The sequence below is a fragment of the Haematobia irritans genome, chromosome 2 (genome assembly GCF_050003625.1).
Source record: "Haematobia irritans isolate KBUSLIRL chromosome 2, ASM5000362v1, whole genome shotgun sequence".
Taxonomy (NCBI): domain Eukaryota; kingdom Metazoa; phylum Arthropoda; class Insecta; order Diptera; family Muscidae; genus Haematobia; species Haematobia irritans.
Genome location: NC_134398.1, coordinates 11,305,856 through 11,321,870, shown reverse-complemented (window position 1 = coordinate 11,321,870; position 16,015 = coordinate 11,305,856). Strand labels below are relative to the sequence as shown.

At 25.9% G+C, this 16,015-nt stretch overlaps 1 protein-coding gene across 7 annotated transcripts in view; it reads right to left on the bottom strand.

Moving 5' to 3' along the window:
• The window catches only part of LOC142223451 (uncharacterized), a 258,785-nt gene that overhangs the window by 30,695 nt on the left and 212,075 nt on the right, over positions 1-16,015 (bottom strand). For 6 of the 7 annotated variants that reach the window (XM_075293340.1, XM_075293337.1, XM_075293334.1 and 3 more), the window contains one exon: positions 2,779-4,116. In XM_075293340.1, the coding sequence (XP_075149455.1) occupies positions 2,779-4,116 (1,338 nt within the window). The remainder of the gene's footprint in view (positions 1-2,778; positions 4,117-16,015) is intronic. The other variant, XM_075293341.1, reaches the window with a different exon arrangement.

The window sequence follows — 16,015 nt, the reverse complement described above, 5'->3', positions numbered from 1 at the left end:
AAGTGTTGCCAATGATTATTGTTGTCTCCTTAAACAAAACATTACCTAACATGAAAACCAATCATAATAGTGCAGTTTACAAAAAAAAAATCTCCATTACAAATTTATTGTTATTCTTAGGAAACTGACACCATGTAAATATAGGTCCCAAAAATAATAGAAAAACAATTTAAGCAATCAATCGAAATGTTCTTAAAATTTACTCCATGTTAGTAGAACTACATATTTTACGAAGTGCTGATTTCTATGATTGAAAGTTTGTGAAATTCTATAAAATGTGTTAAAAATTTTCTAATAAAAGATTTAAAAAAAATATCCTTTATATATTTCTATAGACTAGAACCTTGGAATGATATATTCCCAAACGAAGATTATATCATTTACAAAAAAATAGGTTTTGTTAAATTTGTATAATATTCTATGGAGGGAATCTAATTATGGAGCAAACAAATTGTAACGCTGAAAACAAAACAGGGTCGGCAGAAATAGGATCGATGAGTTAAAATAAAAACCCAAAAATTTAATACTCCAAAACTCATTATTAAACTGATAAACAAACAAAATTACAAAATTGTTTGTTGGTATTACATGTTTGTGGACAGCACTCCCATTTTGAAGTAAAGGGCCGGGGGAAAATAATCGGCGAGTTACTATGAGAACTGCAAAAACAGAATTCTCCAAACTTCTTTAAACAGATTAATATTCCTTGAACAAATTCCGTCGTCGAACATATTGTTTAAATTTCAAATATATTTTTTTTGTGATTTAAAATCAGATACAAAGAAAATTCATTATTATTTTTTTTTTGACCAAGCGAAATTTACAAAAAACTTTTTGTTGTACAATTAAAATTTTTAATAGAATTTAAATAAATTTCCCATTTAAAAAATACTTATTTTAATTAATAATAAAATCAATAATTAATTAGTGGATCAATTAAACTTTTTTTTTTTGGGTTAATTAATTTTTTAATTGGAGTTGGTGATTGAAATTATATTATATAATTTCCCTGATTAAAGTAGTTTCAATTAAAAATTAATTGGATCATTATCATTCGAGATTGAATACAAAAAAAAAAAAAATATTTACTTTAGGGGAATAATTGCAATTTCGCATTAGCATTAGAAATATCGATAATTATTAGAGTGATACAATAAAACTTGCCCGATCGACTTGTTAGAAACCATTCAATTTTAGCTCCGTTCGAGAAGCCGATAATTTTTGATAATTATCACAAATTTTTACTGGAAATTGTTCGTTTACACCAAAAAGCCAGCAAAAGAGAGCCGGAGAGAGACTACATTTGACTGTTATCAGATAGAGAAATTGCAAGTTTTTGCTAGATATTTTTTTCTCAAGTAAAATCTTGCAAAACATATCATATGTTGCCAGTTGGTTGTTGATAACAAACAAAGCACCGCAACTACAATTGGAAGCTAAAAAAACAACTTTCGTTTTTTGTTGTTAATGTTTTAGAAGCTGAAATTTTGAATGTGCAAATACTTACTGGATGCCGTTCGCGTACTTTTTAGCAATTCTAAGCAAAGAGAGTAAAATACACTCTTACTTTCTTGGTAGTTTTTACTGGATATTTTTTTACTGGAAAAGTACGCGAACAGACCTTTTTATTTATTTTATTACAATTATCTTGCGGTGGGGCATTCGAAACGTTGGCAACACTGATTATATGTCGTTCATTAACGCCGATATGCACCCCTAGGGTAAATTTCGTTTGCGTACCCATAAAACATTTTTGCCATGTATTTCTTATGGGAGCAAAATGTAAACAATCGATAATAAAGCCACACGTAATTTTCCTTAGCAAATATCGCATTCGCACTACCTAATGGGTAGTGCGAATTTACGCTAGAGGTGCATAGTATGCATTGCATACCAGGCATTATAGGCTTTACAGCAATGCTATTGGAAAATGTTTAATATTGGCAACGTTCGTTAACTATGTAAATGACGATTGGTCATTGTGTTTGTGTTCATAGAGGTTGGCAATACTGAAACCCCCTGGTCATAATCAAAAGCAAGTAAATAACGAATCAGTCGGATGGGCAAACAGTTATACTTTCAATGAGAGTTCAATATGAGAAAAAAAAGATCATTAAACAAATTTTCTAACAGCATGTATGAGAATGGCATTAACAAATGACATCTATGCTAGTGCCAATATTTGGCAATGGGTGAGTATACTTCTAACAAGCCTCACGAATTATAATCCACTCTCTAAAATCTATTGCGTTACAATATGTTTGCATCTCTAATTAAATCATTGGCTTACATATTAAACTCTCGGAAGATTCGGAAAGAATAACAAACATAGCGTACTTATAGGGTAAACTAAATTCTATTTATGTGTGTGTGTGTGGGTTTAAGTTGTGTTATAAAAAAAATCAAACCATAAGAAAAATTAGCCAAGGGAGAAAGAGAGACAAACAAACAGACAACGCATTGAGGACAAGACAAAATTTGAACGTAACAGAAAAAAGAAAATAACAAGTGAACATATAGGATTAGGAGGATAATATAGGAGTAGTGCTGTATTTTGTAAAGGAAATATATTATGTAAAACTAGACGTTCGATCAATTCAACAAAGCTTTGCCTAAAGGTAGGGGATCTGAAGCATTATGGTTCGATTCTCTTAGTGATGACATGTAACAAGAGCGAGAGAGAGAGGGAGAGATCTAAACATCTCTCCCCACTCTCCACAGTCGAGAAGTTTGCGCATTGAAGACAAAAACAAACTACGTTAAATGTTCTCTACGAACCTCATTAACTCGTACATGCCAGCCGCATTATGATTGCCTTGCCAATTTGCTATTGAGGAAGAATTTTCTTCGGACGGCAGAACATCTGTCGTTGCTGTAGTTGTTGTTGTTGCGCTGACGGCATAGGGGACAGCAAAACCAAATGATTGTCGAAATGGTGTGGAACTTTTCATTAAAGTTCGCCGATATGCTCTTTCGAAGGGGGTGCGTGACATAAACGAACCATCAGTGGAGACCATTCCAAATTTCCCCAAACGATCTAGGGAATTCAATTCGGTAAGAGAGGTATGAGACTGATGATGTTGTGGAGTTCCCCCTCCATCCACACTATCATAATGCAGCAAACGTGCAGCAGCATAGCTGGGAACATTTGCTTTTTCCGCCGATTGTGTTATCAGAGGGAAATTTGGTTTACGGCCCGATGTAGGTGTTAAGAACGGATCTGGTTCTATACGTTCCGTTACCAAATCCGGAATGGTACCCATTGAACGCATTTTCTGTATGGGAAAATGAATAACAGCTGGTGTGGTTTGTGGCATAGGACTTTCATTTTCGTTTCCTATAAATTTGGCATTGCCAACTTTGGTATGTTTCATATAGAGTTTCCCCGAATTTGTCGAGGAAGCTGAGCCCTTACGATGTTGCAAATTGAAACGATATTTCTCTTCCAAACGTTGCTCTCGTATCTTTTGAAATTCGGCTCGCACCCTCTCCTCCGAATAGTCCTCCATGCATAGATTATTGAGCGACTTCATTTTAGGGATTTGCATACGTTCCCTTTCGGCCAAGAGTTTCAGGCGACGCGGTGAATTGCGATCCAATTCTTGGGAGGCTTTGTGAAATTCCATTTCCAATATGGATAGATTCTCCATTGACTTTATTTTGGCCACACGCGGTGTATGGAAATTCTCATCGAGACCTGAATCATCGGCAGTTTCACTCTCACTATCACCACCAGCCCCTCTTTCATTGAGATCGGAATCGCGTGAACCATATTGGCTATTGCTAGTCACACTACGATATGTGGGCGAGGGGGTATTCAAATAATTCATACTATATACTGAGTTGGCGGATAAGGGTGGCGGTGAGGGCATTTCATTAAGGGGTGTTCTAAAATCTTCCAGGGCAAAGTCATCTCGTACCGAACAATTGGGTGTTTGGAAAGAGGCCAATTCATCATTCTCATCGAGAGGATCGCTGCCGCCATTAGCGCCTTTATTTCTAGCATTTTCCGTATTGGTAGCGGTTTGGTGATATTTTAGTGTGGGTATGTGTAACCTCATGGCGGTCATAGCTCTCTGATTAAGTCTATTCAGAAGAGAAACGGATTTGCTGAATCTGTGAGTGTGTGGTGTTATTGTGTGGAAACGTTGTTGGGTTGTTATGTTTTTTTATTTAGGGGAGGGGGGGATTTACGTATACATATTCACAATTGGTAGAGTTTTTATACAATAAAATCATTTTTACCATTACCAATTTGGGGATTTCAATAATTTTGGATGGAATTAGGAGTTGGATTTGGTATTGTTGATAGTTGGGTGTTTTTGAGTTCATTAACACACAAATAATAAAAGAAAAAATAATAAATAAATAAATATTAAATTAAAAATTAAAATTAAAAATTTTTAAACTTAAACAATATTTTCGATAAATATATTGAAGAGTATACAAAAACCATAGGGGGAAATAGCCAATAGTAGAGAAGAAGAAAAGTTTATAAAAGTTTATAATTATCCCATTGCCGCATTTTTCCCTCGATTAGAAATAATTGAGAAAATAGCCACTTAGAAATCTTAAATTTTAAATATAGAATTTTTGCTAGACATTGAGTATTCCTACCCATACAGAGAAGAATACAAAAATTGTAAAACAAATACAAGATAATTATAAAATATTTTTTTTCGCAAGTGTATTTTCCTTCTATTAAGAATACATAGTTTTAAGATAAAAAGTGTGATACGATTTTTTCGACTTTTTTAGTTTAGTGTGTAAACATATCTGCATGGATTAATCCAATATACAAAGAAAAATAATCGTATTATAAAAAAAACCAATATAAAAAACCGTTAATATAACCATTAGTTCCATTGTATTGACGTAAATTTTCGTTGTATCAGCGGACGTTAGTTAACGAAACCCAATCGTTAATATTATGATTTTTTAGTGTATATACAATGCATTACGCTCAAACCTTTAATAGAGGAATAGAATGAGGTATAATACACCCAGAGAAAGTCAAAATTTTATTTGTATAGAAATAAAACTTTTACCAATTTTTCTCTAGAAAAAAAATTACAAAATGTTCTATAGAAATAAAATTTTGTCTAAATTCTCTATAGAAATAAAATCTTGACAAAATTTTCTATAGAAATAAAATTTTGACAAAATTTTCTATAGAAATAAAATTTTGACAAAATTTTCTATAAAAATAAAATTTTGACACAATTTTCTATAGAAATAAAATTTTGGCAAAATTTTCTATAGAAATAAAATTTTGATAAAATTTTCTATAAAAATAAAATTTTGACAAAATTTTCTATAGAAATAAAATTTTGACAAAATTTTCTATAAAAATAAAATTTTGACAAAATTTTCTATAGAAATAAAATTTTGGCAAAATTTTCTATAGAAATAAAATTTTGACAACATTTTCTATAGAAATAAAATTTTGTCCAAATTTTCTATAGAAATAAAATTTTGTCCACATTTTCTATAGAAATAAAACTTTGACAAAATTTTCTATAGAAATAAAATTTTGACAAAATTCTCTATAGAAATACAATTATGACAAAATTTTCTATAGAAATGAAATTTTGGCAAAATTTTCTATAGAAATAAAATTTTGACAAAATTTTCTATAGAAATAAAAATTTTGACAAAATTTTCTTTAGAAATAAAATATTGTTCAAATTTTCTATAGAAATAAACTTTTGTCCAAATTTTCTATAGAAATAAAATTTTGACAAAATTTTCTATAGAAATAAAATTTTAACAAAATTTTCTATCGAAATAAAATTTTGGCAAAATTCTCTATAGAAATAAATTTTTGACAAAATTTTCTATAGAAATAAAATGTTGACAAAATTTTCTATAGAAATAAAATATGTCAAAATAGAAATAAAATTTTGACAAAATTTTCTATGGAAATAAAATTTTGTCCAAATTTTCTATAGAAATAAAATTTTAACAAAATTTTCTATAGAAATAAAATTTTGACAAAATTTTCTATAGAAATAAAATCATGACAAAATTTTCTATAGAAATACAATTTTGACAAAATTTTCTATAAAAATACAATTTTGACAAAATTTTCTATAGAAATAAAATGTTGTCCAAATTTTTTATAGAAATAAAATTTTGACAAAATTTTCTATAGAAATAAAATTTTTACAAAATTTTCAATAGAAATAAAATTTTGACAAAATTTTCTATAGAAATAAAATATGTCAAAATAGAAATAAAATTTTGACAAAATTTTCTATAGAAATAAAATTTTGTCCAAATTTTCTATAGAAATAAAATTTTGTCCAAATTGACTATTGAAATAAAATAAGTCAAAATAACAATAAAATTTTCACAAAATTTTCTATAGAAATAAAATTTTGGCAAAAATTTTCTATAGAAATAAAATTTTGAAAAAATTTTGTATAGAAAAAAAATGTTGACAATTTTTTCTATAGAAATAAAATTTTGTCCAAATTTTCTATAGAAATGAAATTTTGTCAAAATTTTATGTAGAAAAAAATTTATAAAATTTTCTATAGAAATAAAATTTTGACAAAATTTTCTATAGAAATAAAATTTTGATAAAATTTTCTATAGAAAATTTTTTTTTGTCAAAATAGAAATAAAATTTTGAGAAAATTCCAAACAATTTCTCAGAGAAGGAATATGATGACCTCAAACTTGTTTTAAGAGCAAAATGTTATTTTTGTGTGGTGACCATGTAACATGGTTTTCGCAACCATGTTATTTTCTCGGAAACCATGTATGTGATTTCGGCAAACAGGTTATATTTGACGAGAAAATAATATTGTAGTGAGAAACATGTTTCATGGTCACCATACAAAAATAACATTTTGCTCTTGAAGCATGTTTGAGGTGATCATATTCCTTTTCTCCTTCACGGTGCGGGAGCCACCGTGGTGCAATGGTTAGCATGCCCGCCTTGCATACACAAGGTCGTGGGTTCGATTCCTGCTTCGACCGAACACCAAAAAGTTTTTCAGCGGTGGATTATCCCACCTCAGTAATGCTGGTGACATTTCTGAGGGTTTCAAAGTCGGACAGCACTCAGTGATATGAGAGAAGATTACCAATGTGGTATCACAATGGAATGAATAGTTTAAGTGAGCCTGATACATCCGACTGCCACCTAACCTAACTGCTCTGCGTGTAATATTAATGCGACAAACATGTAACATGTTGACCGTCCAAAAATAACATTTTGCTCTTGAAACTTCTCAGGGTGTACAGGAATTGAAAAAGTTTAACAAATTACATCCTTGTGTAGCAGTTTAAAAAGTAAAATTATTTTGGCCTTCGCATAGTGGATTCATGATCCAAATGTCAAAAACTTCAATTCTACTAAAATTATTTAAATTATCTCAAATATAAATGAAATATAAAATTTTTAATATTTTTTTATATAAAAAACTAGCCTTGTTTTTATTATTTTTATCATCAAAAATATTTTTATTCCTTATATCCTCATTTTATATCCCCTTCTAATCCATGGAAGTAAAAAAGTACGAAAAAAAAATACATTTTATTAAAACAAAGATTTATATCATTTCTATAAATCCATAGCAGGATAAACACGACAATAGTTTTTTTTTGGTTTTCGCACAGTGGATTCATGAGCCAATGTCAAAACCTTCAATTCTACCAAAAATTTTTAAAATTATATCAAATATAAATTAAATAAAAATTTTTAAAAGTTTTTTTTTTAAGTTTTTTTTTAATAAAAAACTATCTGTGTTTTTATTATTTTTATCATCAAAAATATTTGTATTCATTATATCCTCATTTTATACCCCCTTCTAATCATTAGAAATATAATTTCTCATGAACGAAAAAAAAAAAACAAAATACATTTTATTAAAACAAAGATTTATATCAATTCTATAAACCCATTTTTCTAAAGAACAAAAAAAAAAAAACAATAACGTCATCACTATTACTAGAAAGAGAGCTGCCTCAACATTTGCAAAAATCAAAGAAAAGCCCCAAGGCGCCATCAATTCGATAAAATGTGTGTGTGTGGTTATACGATCCTCCTCACAACCCCCCAGTGGGGCGACCAACTAAAGCTAAAAGGAATATATTCCTTATTTTTACCATAAACATAATATTTTGGCACATTCATAGAACATAAGTAGAAGGAAACATTTTTAAGGCTACAGATTGTATAAAACATTTTGAATAATGTAACGTATTTTCATTCGAGAAATGGCAGCACATAAAAAAACCTTTAAATTTTACATTTTTTGACTAGATGCCAAAACTCAAGTCTAAAGAAAATCAAAAAAATAATTCATATTGAGTTATATGGGTTATTCCATGAAAAATCTAAGAGTAGAGATCAAATTGACATGACAAATTCTCTCAATGTTTAGAGTCTTCATCAAAATCCGAAAACTAATTTCTACTAATAATTTTCAAAAATTATTAGATGAATTTAAAAAATACGAAAATTGAACTTAGTTGTATTACATTGATTGAAATATTGGAAAATAGGGTCTTAGGAAAATTTACCCAAAAATGGAAAATTATATAAAAGGTTCATAAACTAACACTCCACGTATTATGGTATAGTATAACTCTGAAATTGAATCCTAAACGTAAATGAGTTAGGGACACGATTGCCACTCGTGCCAAAAATAATCTATCAAAATTTTAAGAAAATTTTATCAAAAATGTACGTAATTGTTAAAATTTTATTTCTATAGAAAATTTTGCCAAAATTTTATTTCTATAGAAATTTTGTCAAAATTTTATTACTATAGAAAATGTTGTCAAAATTTTATTTCTATAGAAAATTTTGTCAAAATTTTATTTCTATAGAAAATTTTGTCAAAATTTTATTTCTATAGAAAATTTTGCCAAAATTTTATTTCTATAGATTTTTTTTTCAAAATTTTATTTCTATAGAAAATTTTGTAAAATTTTTAGTTCTATAGAAAATTTTGTCAAAATGTTATTTCTATAGAAATTTTTTTCAAAATTTTATTTCTATAGAAAATTTTGCAAAATTTGTAGTTCTATAGAAAATTTTGTCAAAATTTTATTTGTATAGGAAAATTTTGAGAAAATTTTACTTCGATAGAATATTTTATCGAAATTTTATTTCTATAGAAAATGTTATCAAAATTTAATTTCTAAATTTTGTTACAATTTTATTTCTTTAGAAAATGTTGTCACAATTTTATTTCTATAGAAAATTTTGTTAAAATTTTATTTCTAAGGATAATTTTACCAAAATATTATTTCTATAGAAAATTCTGTCAAAATTTTATTTCTGTAGCAAATTTGGTCAAAATTTTATTTGTATAAAAAATTTTGTTAAAATTTTATTACTATAGAAAATGTTGTCAAAATTTTATTTCTATAGAAAATTTTGTCAAAATTTTATTTCTATAGAAAATTTTGTCAAAATTTTATTTCTATAGAAAATTTTGCCAAAATTTTATTTCTATAGATTTTTTTTTCAAAATTTTATTTCTATAGAAAATTTTGTAAAATTTTTAGTTCTATAGAAAATTTTGTCAAAATGTTATTTCTATAGAAATTTTTTTCAAAATTTTATTTCTATAGAAAATTTTGCAAAATTTGTAGTTCTATAGAAAATTTTTTCAAAATTTTATTTGTATAGGAAAATTTTGAGAAAATTTTACTTCGATAGAATATTTTATCGAAATTTTATTTCTATAGAAAATCTTATCAAAATTTAATTTCTAAATTTTGTTACAATTTTATTTCTTTAGAAAATGTTGTCACAATTTTATTTCTATAGAAAATTTTGTTAAAATTTTATTTCTAAGGATAATTTTACCAAAATTTTATTTCTATAGAAAATTCTGTCAAAATTTTATTTCTGTAGAAAATTTGGTCAAAATTTTATTTGTATAAAAAATTTTGTTAAAATTTTATTTCTTTAGAAAATTTTGTCAAAATTTTATTTCTATAGAAAATTTTGTCAAAATTTTATTTCTATAGAAAATTTTGTCAAAATTTTATTTCTATAGAAAATTTTGTCAAAATTTTATTTCTATAGAAAATTTTGTCAAAATTTTATTTCTATAGAAAATTTTGTCAAAATTTTATTTCTATAGAAGATTTTGTCAAAATTTTATTTCTATAGAAAATTTTGTCAAAATTTTATTTCTATAAAAAATTTTTGTCAAAATTTTATTTCTATAAAAAAATTTTTGTCAAATATTTATTACTATAGAAAATTCTGTCATAATTTTATTTCTATAGAAACGTTTGTTAAAATTTTATTTCTATAGAAAAATTTATCAAAATTTTATTACTATAGAAAATTTTGTCAAAATTTTATTTCTATAGAAAATTTTGTCAAAATTTTATTTCTAAAGCAAATTTTGTCAAAATTTTATTTCTATAGAAAATTTTGTCAAAATTTTATTTCTATAAAAAATTTTTTGTCAAATATTTATTACTATAGAAAATTTTGTCATAATTTTATTTCTATAGAAATGTTTGTTAAAATTTTATTTCTATAGAAAAATTGGTCAAAATTTTATTTCTATAGAAAATTTTGTTAAAATTTTATTTCTTTAGAAAATTTTGTCAAAATTTTATTTCTATAGAAAAATTTGTCAAAATTTTATTTCTATAGAAAATTTTGTTAAAATTTTATTTCTTTAGAAAATTTTGTTAAAATTTTATTTCTATAGAACATTTTTCAAATTTTCATTACTTTGTCATTATTTTATTTCTATAGAAATGTTTGCTAAAATTTTATTTCTATAGAAATTTTTTTCAAAATTTTATTTCTATAAAAAATTTTCTCAAAATTTTATTTCTATAAAAAATTTTCTCAAAATTTTATTTCTATAAAAAATTTTCTCAAAATTTTATTTCTATAGAAAATTTTGTTCAAAATTTTATTTCTATATGGAAATTTTAACAAAATTTTATTTCTATAGAAAATCTCTACAGGAAATTGGTGCAAATTGCCACTGACGGACCTATCATAGGACTGCTACCGGTGATCCAGTTTGTCGCAGTTTTTAAATATTCATAATTTAATGATATAAAAATCTTATTGGATCTACACATTTAGTGAAGTAGAATTACCAGAACAACCAATTGTTGAACATATTTCAAAAGTTTTTACTTTTGGTGCGATTCGGATAACCAAAATGAAAGATTCCCAAGAGTTTGTCGGAGACTGGTTCATGTGGACCTCTCTATGGAACTACTAAATTGTCCCAGGACGTGCCCTTAGGAACGAGTCCAAGACGTGTGCTAAAGTGTAAATTTACACCGTCAATGACAAACCCATGTTAAAATGACCGGCGCCTTCCATACGTCATGACCAGAGCTAGGACTGGTTCATACACACCAGGGACTAGTCCTGTACCGGTCTTGTGGTTGATCCAATTCCCGTAGGGATCTTATGAAAATTTTATTACTATAGGAAATTTTGTAACTTATTTCTATAGAAAATTTTGACAAAATTTTATTTCTATAGAAAATTTTGTTAAAATTTTATATCTATAGAAAATTTTGTTATAGTTTTATATCTATAGAAAATTTTATTAAAATTTTGTTTTTTTTTAGAAAATTTTGTTAAAATTTTATTTCTATAGAAAAATTTGTTAAAATTTTATTTCTATAGAAAATTTTGTCAAAATTTTATTTCTATAGAAAATTTTGTTGCAATTTTATTTCTATAGAAAATTTTGTCACAATTTTATTTCTATAGAAAATTTTTGTCAAAACTTTATTTCTATAGAAAATTTTCTCAAAATTATATTTCTATAGAAATTTTTGTCAAATATTATTACTATAGAACATTTTGTCAAAATTTTATTTCTATATAACATTTTTTCAAAATTTTATTTCTATAGAAAATTTTGTCAAAATTTTATGTCTACAGAAAATTTTTATCAAATATTTATTACTATAGAAAATTTTGTCACAATTTTAGTTCTATAGAAAATTTTGTCAAAATTTTATTTCTATAGAAAATTTTGTCAAAATTTTATTTCTATAGAAAACTTTACCAAAATTTTATTTCTATAGAAAATTTTATTTCTATAGAACATATTGTCAAAATTTTATTTCTATAGAAAATTTTGTCAAAATTTTATTTCAAAAGAAAATTTTACCAAAAATGTATTTCTATAGAAAATTTTCCAAAATTTTATTTATATAGAATTTTTTTTCAAAATTTTATTTTTATAGAAAATTCTGTAAAATGTTTAGTTCTATAGAAAATTTTGTCAAAAAAAAAAAAAACTATAAAAGAAAATAATAAGTCAAAAATAGGCTATGAGATTGTTTCCTCCTCACTTATTTGGGGCCCTATTTCGTTGTCTCTTTGGGCCCTTTTTTTACTGGGGCCTTATTTCAAGGAATGTTTTATAATATTTCAATGCAACCTTATTAAAAATGTAATAAATTCCCAAACAATGAGATAACACATTAAGAAATACTGTTGCAGTTTTCTATGTTGGGGCTTTATTTTTTGGGACTTTCATCGGTAAACTTTTTATTATACTATTGTGGAAGTTGTAAGCATTAGCGAAATTAAAACAATTTTTTTAGTCTGATCGCTTTGATTTCGAATATAATGGCTCATATAAACACGAAGCCCAATGGAGTGGAAAGAAACTTTAAATATTGCCTTGGCACATTATTTCATGGAGTTATATTTCATTTTAGGGTTTTATTTCACAATGATGTAGACTCCTACTTAAAAAAGAAATAAATTTCAAAAATATATATAATAAAAAGTAAAAATATGCTTTGCTTTTTCCTCCACATTCGTTAGGGGCTTTATTTCATTTTTCTCTTTGGGCTCATTTTTGATTGGGTCCTTATTTCAGGGAATGGTTTACAATGAAATACATCCTTATTAAAAAAAAAATAAATAAACTCAAATAATCAGGTAACACACTAAAAAATATTGTTGCAATTTTCTATGCAATCATTTGGGGCACCTTATGTCATTGGGACTTTCTTTGGTATATTATGGAAGTTGTATGAAAAATTTATACATTTTTGTAATCTCATCTCTCCCATTTAGAATAGAATGTAGCATATAAACATTAAAAATAATACCGCAAAAATCAAATTGAAATATTGCCTTGACATATTTAATTTTTGGGGTTTAATTTCACAATGATGTAGAATCCTAGTTAAAAACGAAATATATTAAAAAAATCTAAAAAATAATTTCTAAAAAAACATATATATAATTAAAAGTAAAAATAGGTTTTGCTTATTTCTTCCACCCTCGTTAGGGACAATATTTCATTTTCTTTTTGGGCCCTTATTGCAGTGAGTCTTTATTTAAGGGAATCGTTCACTAAATCTCACAATGAAATACAACCTTATCAAAAAAAAAAAAAAAAATGAGATAACACTCCAAGAAATATTATTTGGGGCTTTATTTTTTGGAGACATAAGGCCGCAAAAAAAAACTTTTTTGGGTATTTTGTGATGGTTATTAAAATTTAAGAAATTATCACATTTTTGTTCTTCCATCTCGCTGATTTCGATTAGAATGGTCCATATAATGCAGGAGAAAAAAAGACTAAAATATGTTCATGTTGCTGGCAGCTTTAGAAAAGCGGAGAGTAATTTAGTAAAGTTAAAAAAAAAACTTTATAAATTATTAACTTAAAGAAAAAAGCTATAAACCTAAATTAGACAATATGAAAAAATATTTTTGGGTATTTTGTCAAGGTTATTTAAATTTAAGAAATTTACAAATTTTTGCTAGTTTCATTTCTCCGATTTGGAATAAATTGGCCCATATAAACATTAAAAATAATGCAGCAGAAAAAAGATTAAAATATTTCGTTGTTAGTGGCAGCTTTAAAAATGCGAAGAATAATTTAGCAAGGCTTAATACCTCCTCTAAACTCTGTTATGGCGAATTATAAATTCTTAAATTAAAAAAAAAAAAAATAAAAAATAAAGCAAAATTCTTCAATTAAAAAAATAAGGCAAACTAAGACAATATAAAAAAACTTCAAAGAACATGAAAACAAGAAAAATAATCCAAAAATATTAAAAACAAAAAATTTAAATCTCGTTTATTTTAAAATTTAAATATTTCATTTGAGGATTTTAAAAGAAATTTGGGATATAAATTGGGATTTGTTTATAGAAAAAGGATTACAAAAAAACTTAACGGAACCCTAATGGAAACTTTAACAAGAAATGTTTACAGTCTTCCCCTAGACAAAAAAAACAATATATAGACCCCTTAAAGTTTTATATCGAAACTTTGCACTTTTATAAGGTTTAGGACGGATTCCTGAAGCTGTGATAATATTTTTTTGCTTTTGGTAAAATTGTTGATCATATGAAAATATTTTACTTAACTACCGAAATTAAATGCCTTCAATTAAATGCTAATCGGAGGATGGAAAAGGAGACGTTTATCAAATAATCTGCGGAATTGCCATTCTATACATTACTAGTGGCCTGTCCTTGTACTAGTTCAATAATTGGGATCTTCTTCAGATACTCTAAAATAATAAAAATAATATTTATTATTTTATATATTTTATGAAAAATATACAAATTTAAATAAATAAATATATTTTTCTTTTCAAGTGTGGTATTTGAAGATCTCTCATACATGAATTGGTACAATGACCAGTTACAAGTAATCTAAAAGATGGCAATTCACCACATTACCTCTCCTAGAAACTTATAAAAGTTAAAAAAATCATACGGTGATTGCAACCAAATGCTACCACAACTTCAAATAATATTTTTAATTGGTCAACTAATTTTTTTTAATTGGTTTCGAGGATTGAATTAATTGGAAAATATACAAAATTAAATAAATAAATATATTTTTCTTTTCAAGTGTGGTATTTGAAGATCTGTCATACATGAATTGGTACAATGACCAGTTACAAGTAATCTAAAAGATGGCAATTCACCACATTATCTTTCCTAGAAACTTATTAAAGTTAAAAAAATTCATACGGTGATTGCAACCAAATGCTACCACAACTTCAAATTATATTTTTAATCGGTCAACCAAATTTTTTTAATTGGTTTCGAGGATTGAATTAATTGGAAAATATACAAAATTAAATAAATAAATATATTTTTCTTTTCAAGTATGATATTTGAAGATCAGTCATACATGAATTGGCAGAATGACCAGTTACAGGTAATCTAGAAGATGGCAATTCACCACATTAACTCTCCTATAAACTTATAAAAGTTAAAAAAAAAAAAATTCCCACAGGCCCAGATCTTAATGAATATCCCATAATGAAATAAAATATATAAATAAAAGCTAAAGCTGCAATATTCGTTTTGTTTTTATAAACTTTTGCTAAAATATATTTTATGAAATTGTATAACAAATTTACTATTGTAGATACACAATAAGAAAAAATGTACACTATGTAGATACCTATTGATTTACAACACTCTAAAAAACAATTCACAAAACAACATAATTACCAATATTGAGGTATTTAAGGAAAAAGTTAGTATGGTTCGTTTTCCTTTATCGAAGAAAAGAAAACATATTTTAGGATTTTTATATTCAAAAACACTTAAGAAAATATTAGGTTTTGTTTTTTGTATAATGAATGGGATTTTATTTCAAGTTAGTTTTATGTTTGTGGCAATGTATTTATTTTGTTTTTAGTACACAATTGTCATGTTTTAGTACTGAGGAAATGGGCTTTTGTTAGTACTGGAAAGTCTGAAGTAGAATTATACAAAACTGTGTATGCGCGCGCTTAGTTTGTTTTTGTAAATTGATTTATTTATAGTGTGTATGAAATTCGAATTAAGTTAGGATTTTTTTTTTTTTTTGAAAAAATTAAATTATAAATTAAATAGAAATTTTAGAAAAAATATATTTTAATTAGCTTTGTTTATCATATTTTGCTTATTTGGCTAGATTGTTTTTTTTTGTTATTCACAAAGCAAAATAATTTAAGTAGATATAAAAAAAACTAAAAATTCTATATAAAGAAAAACTAAGAGTCTAGGAAAAACA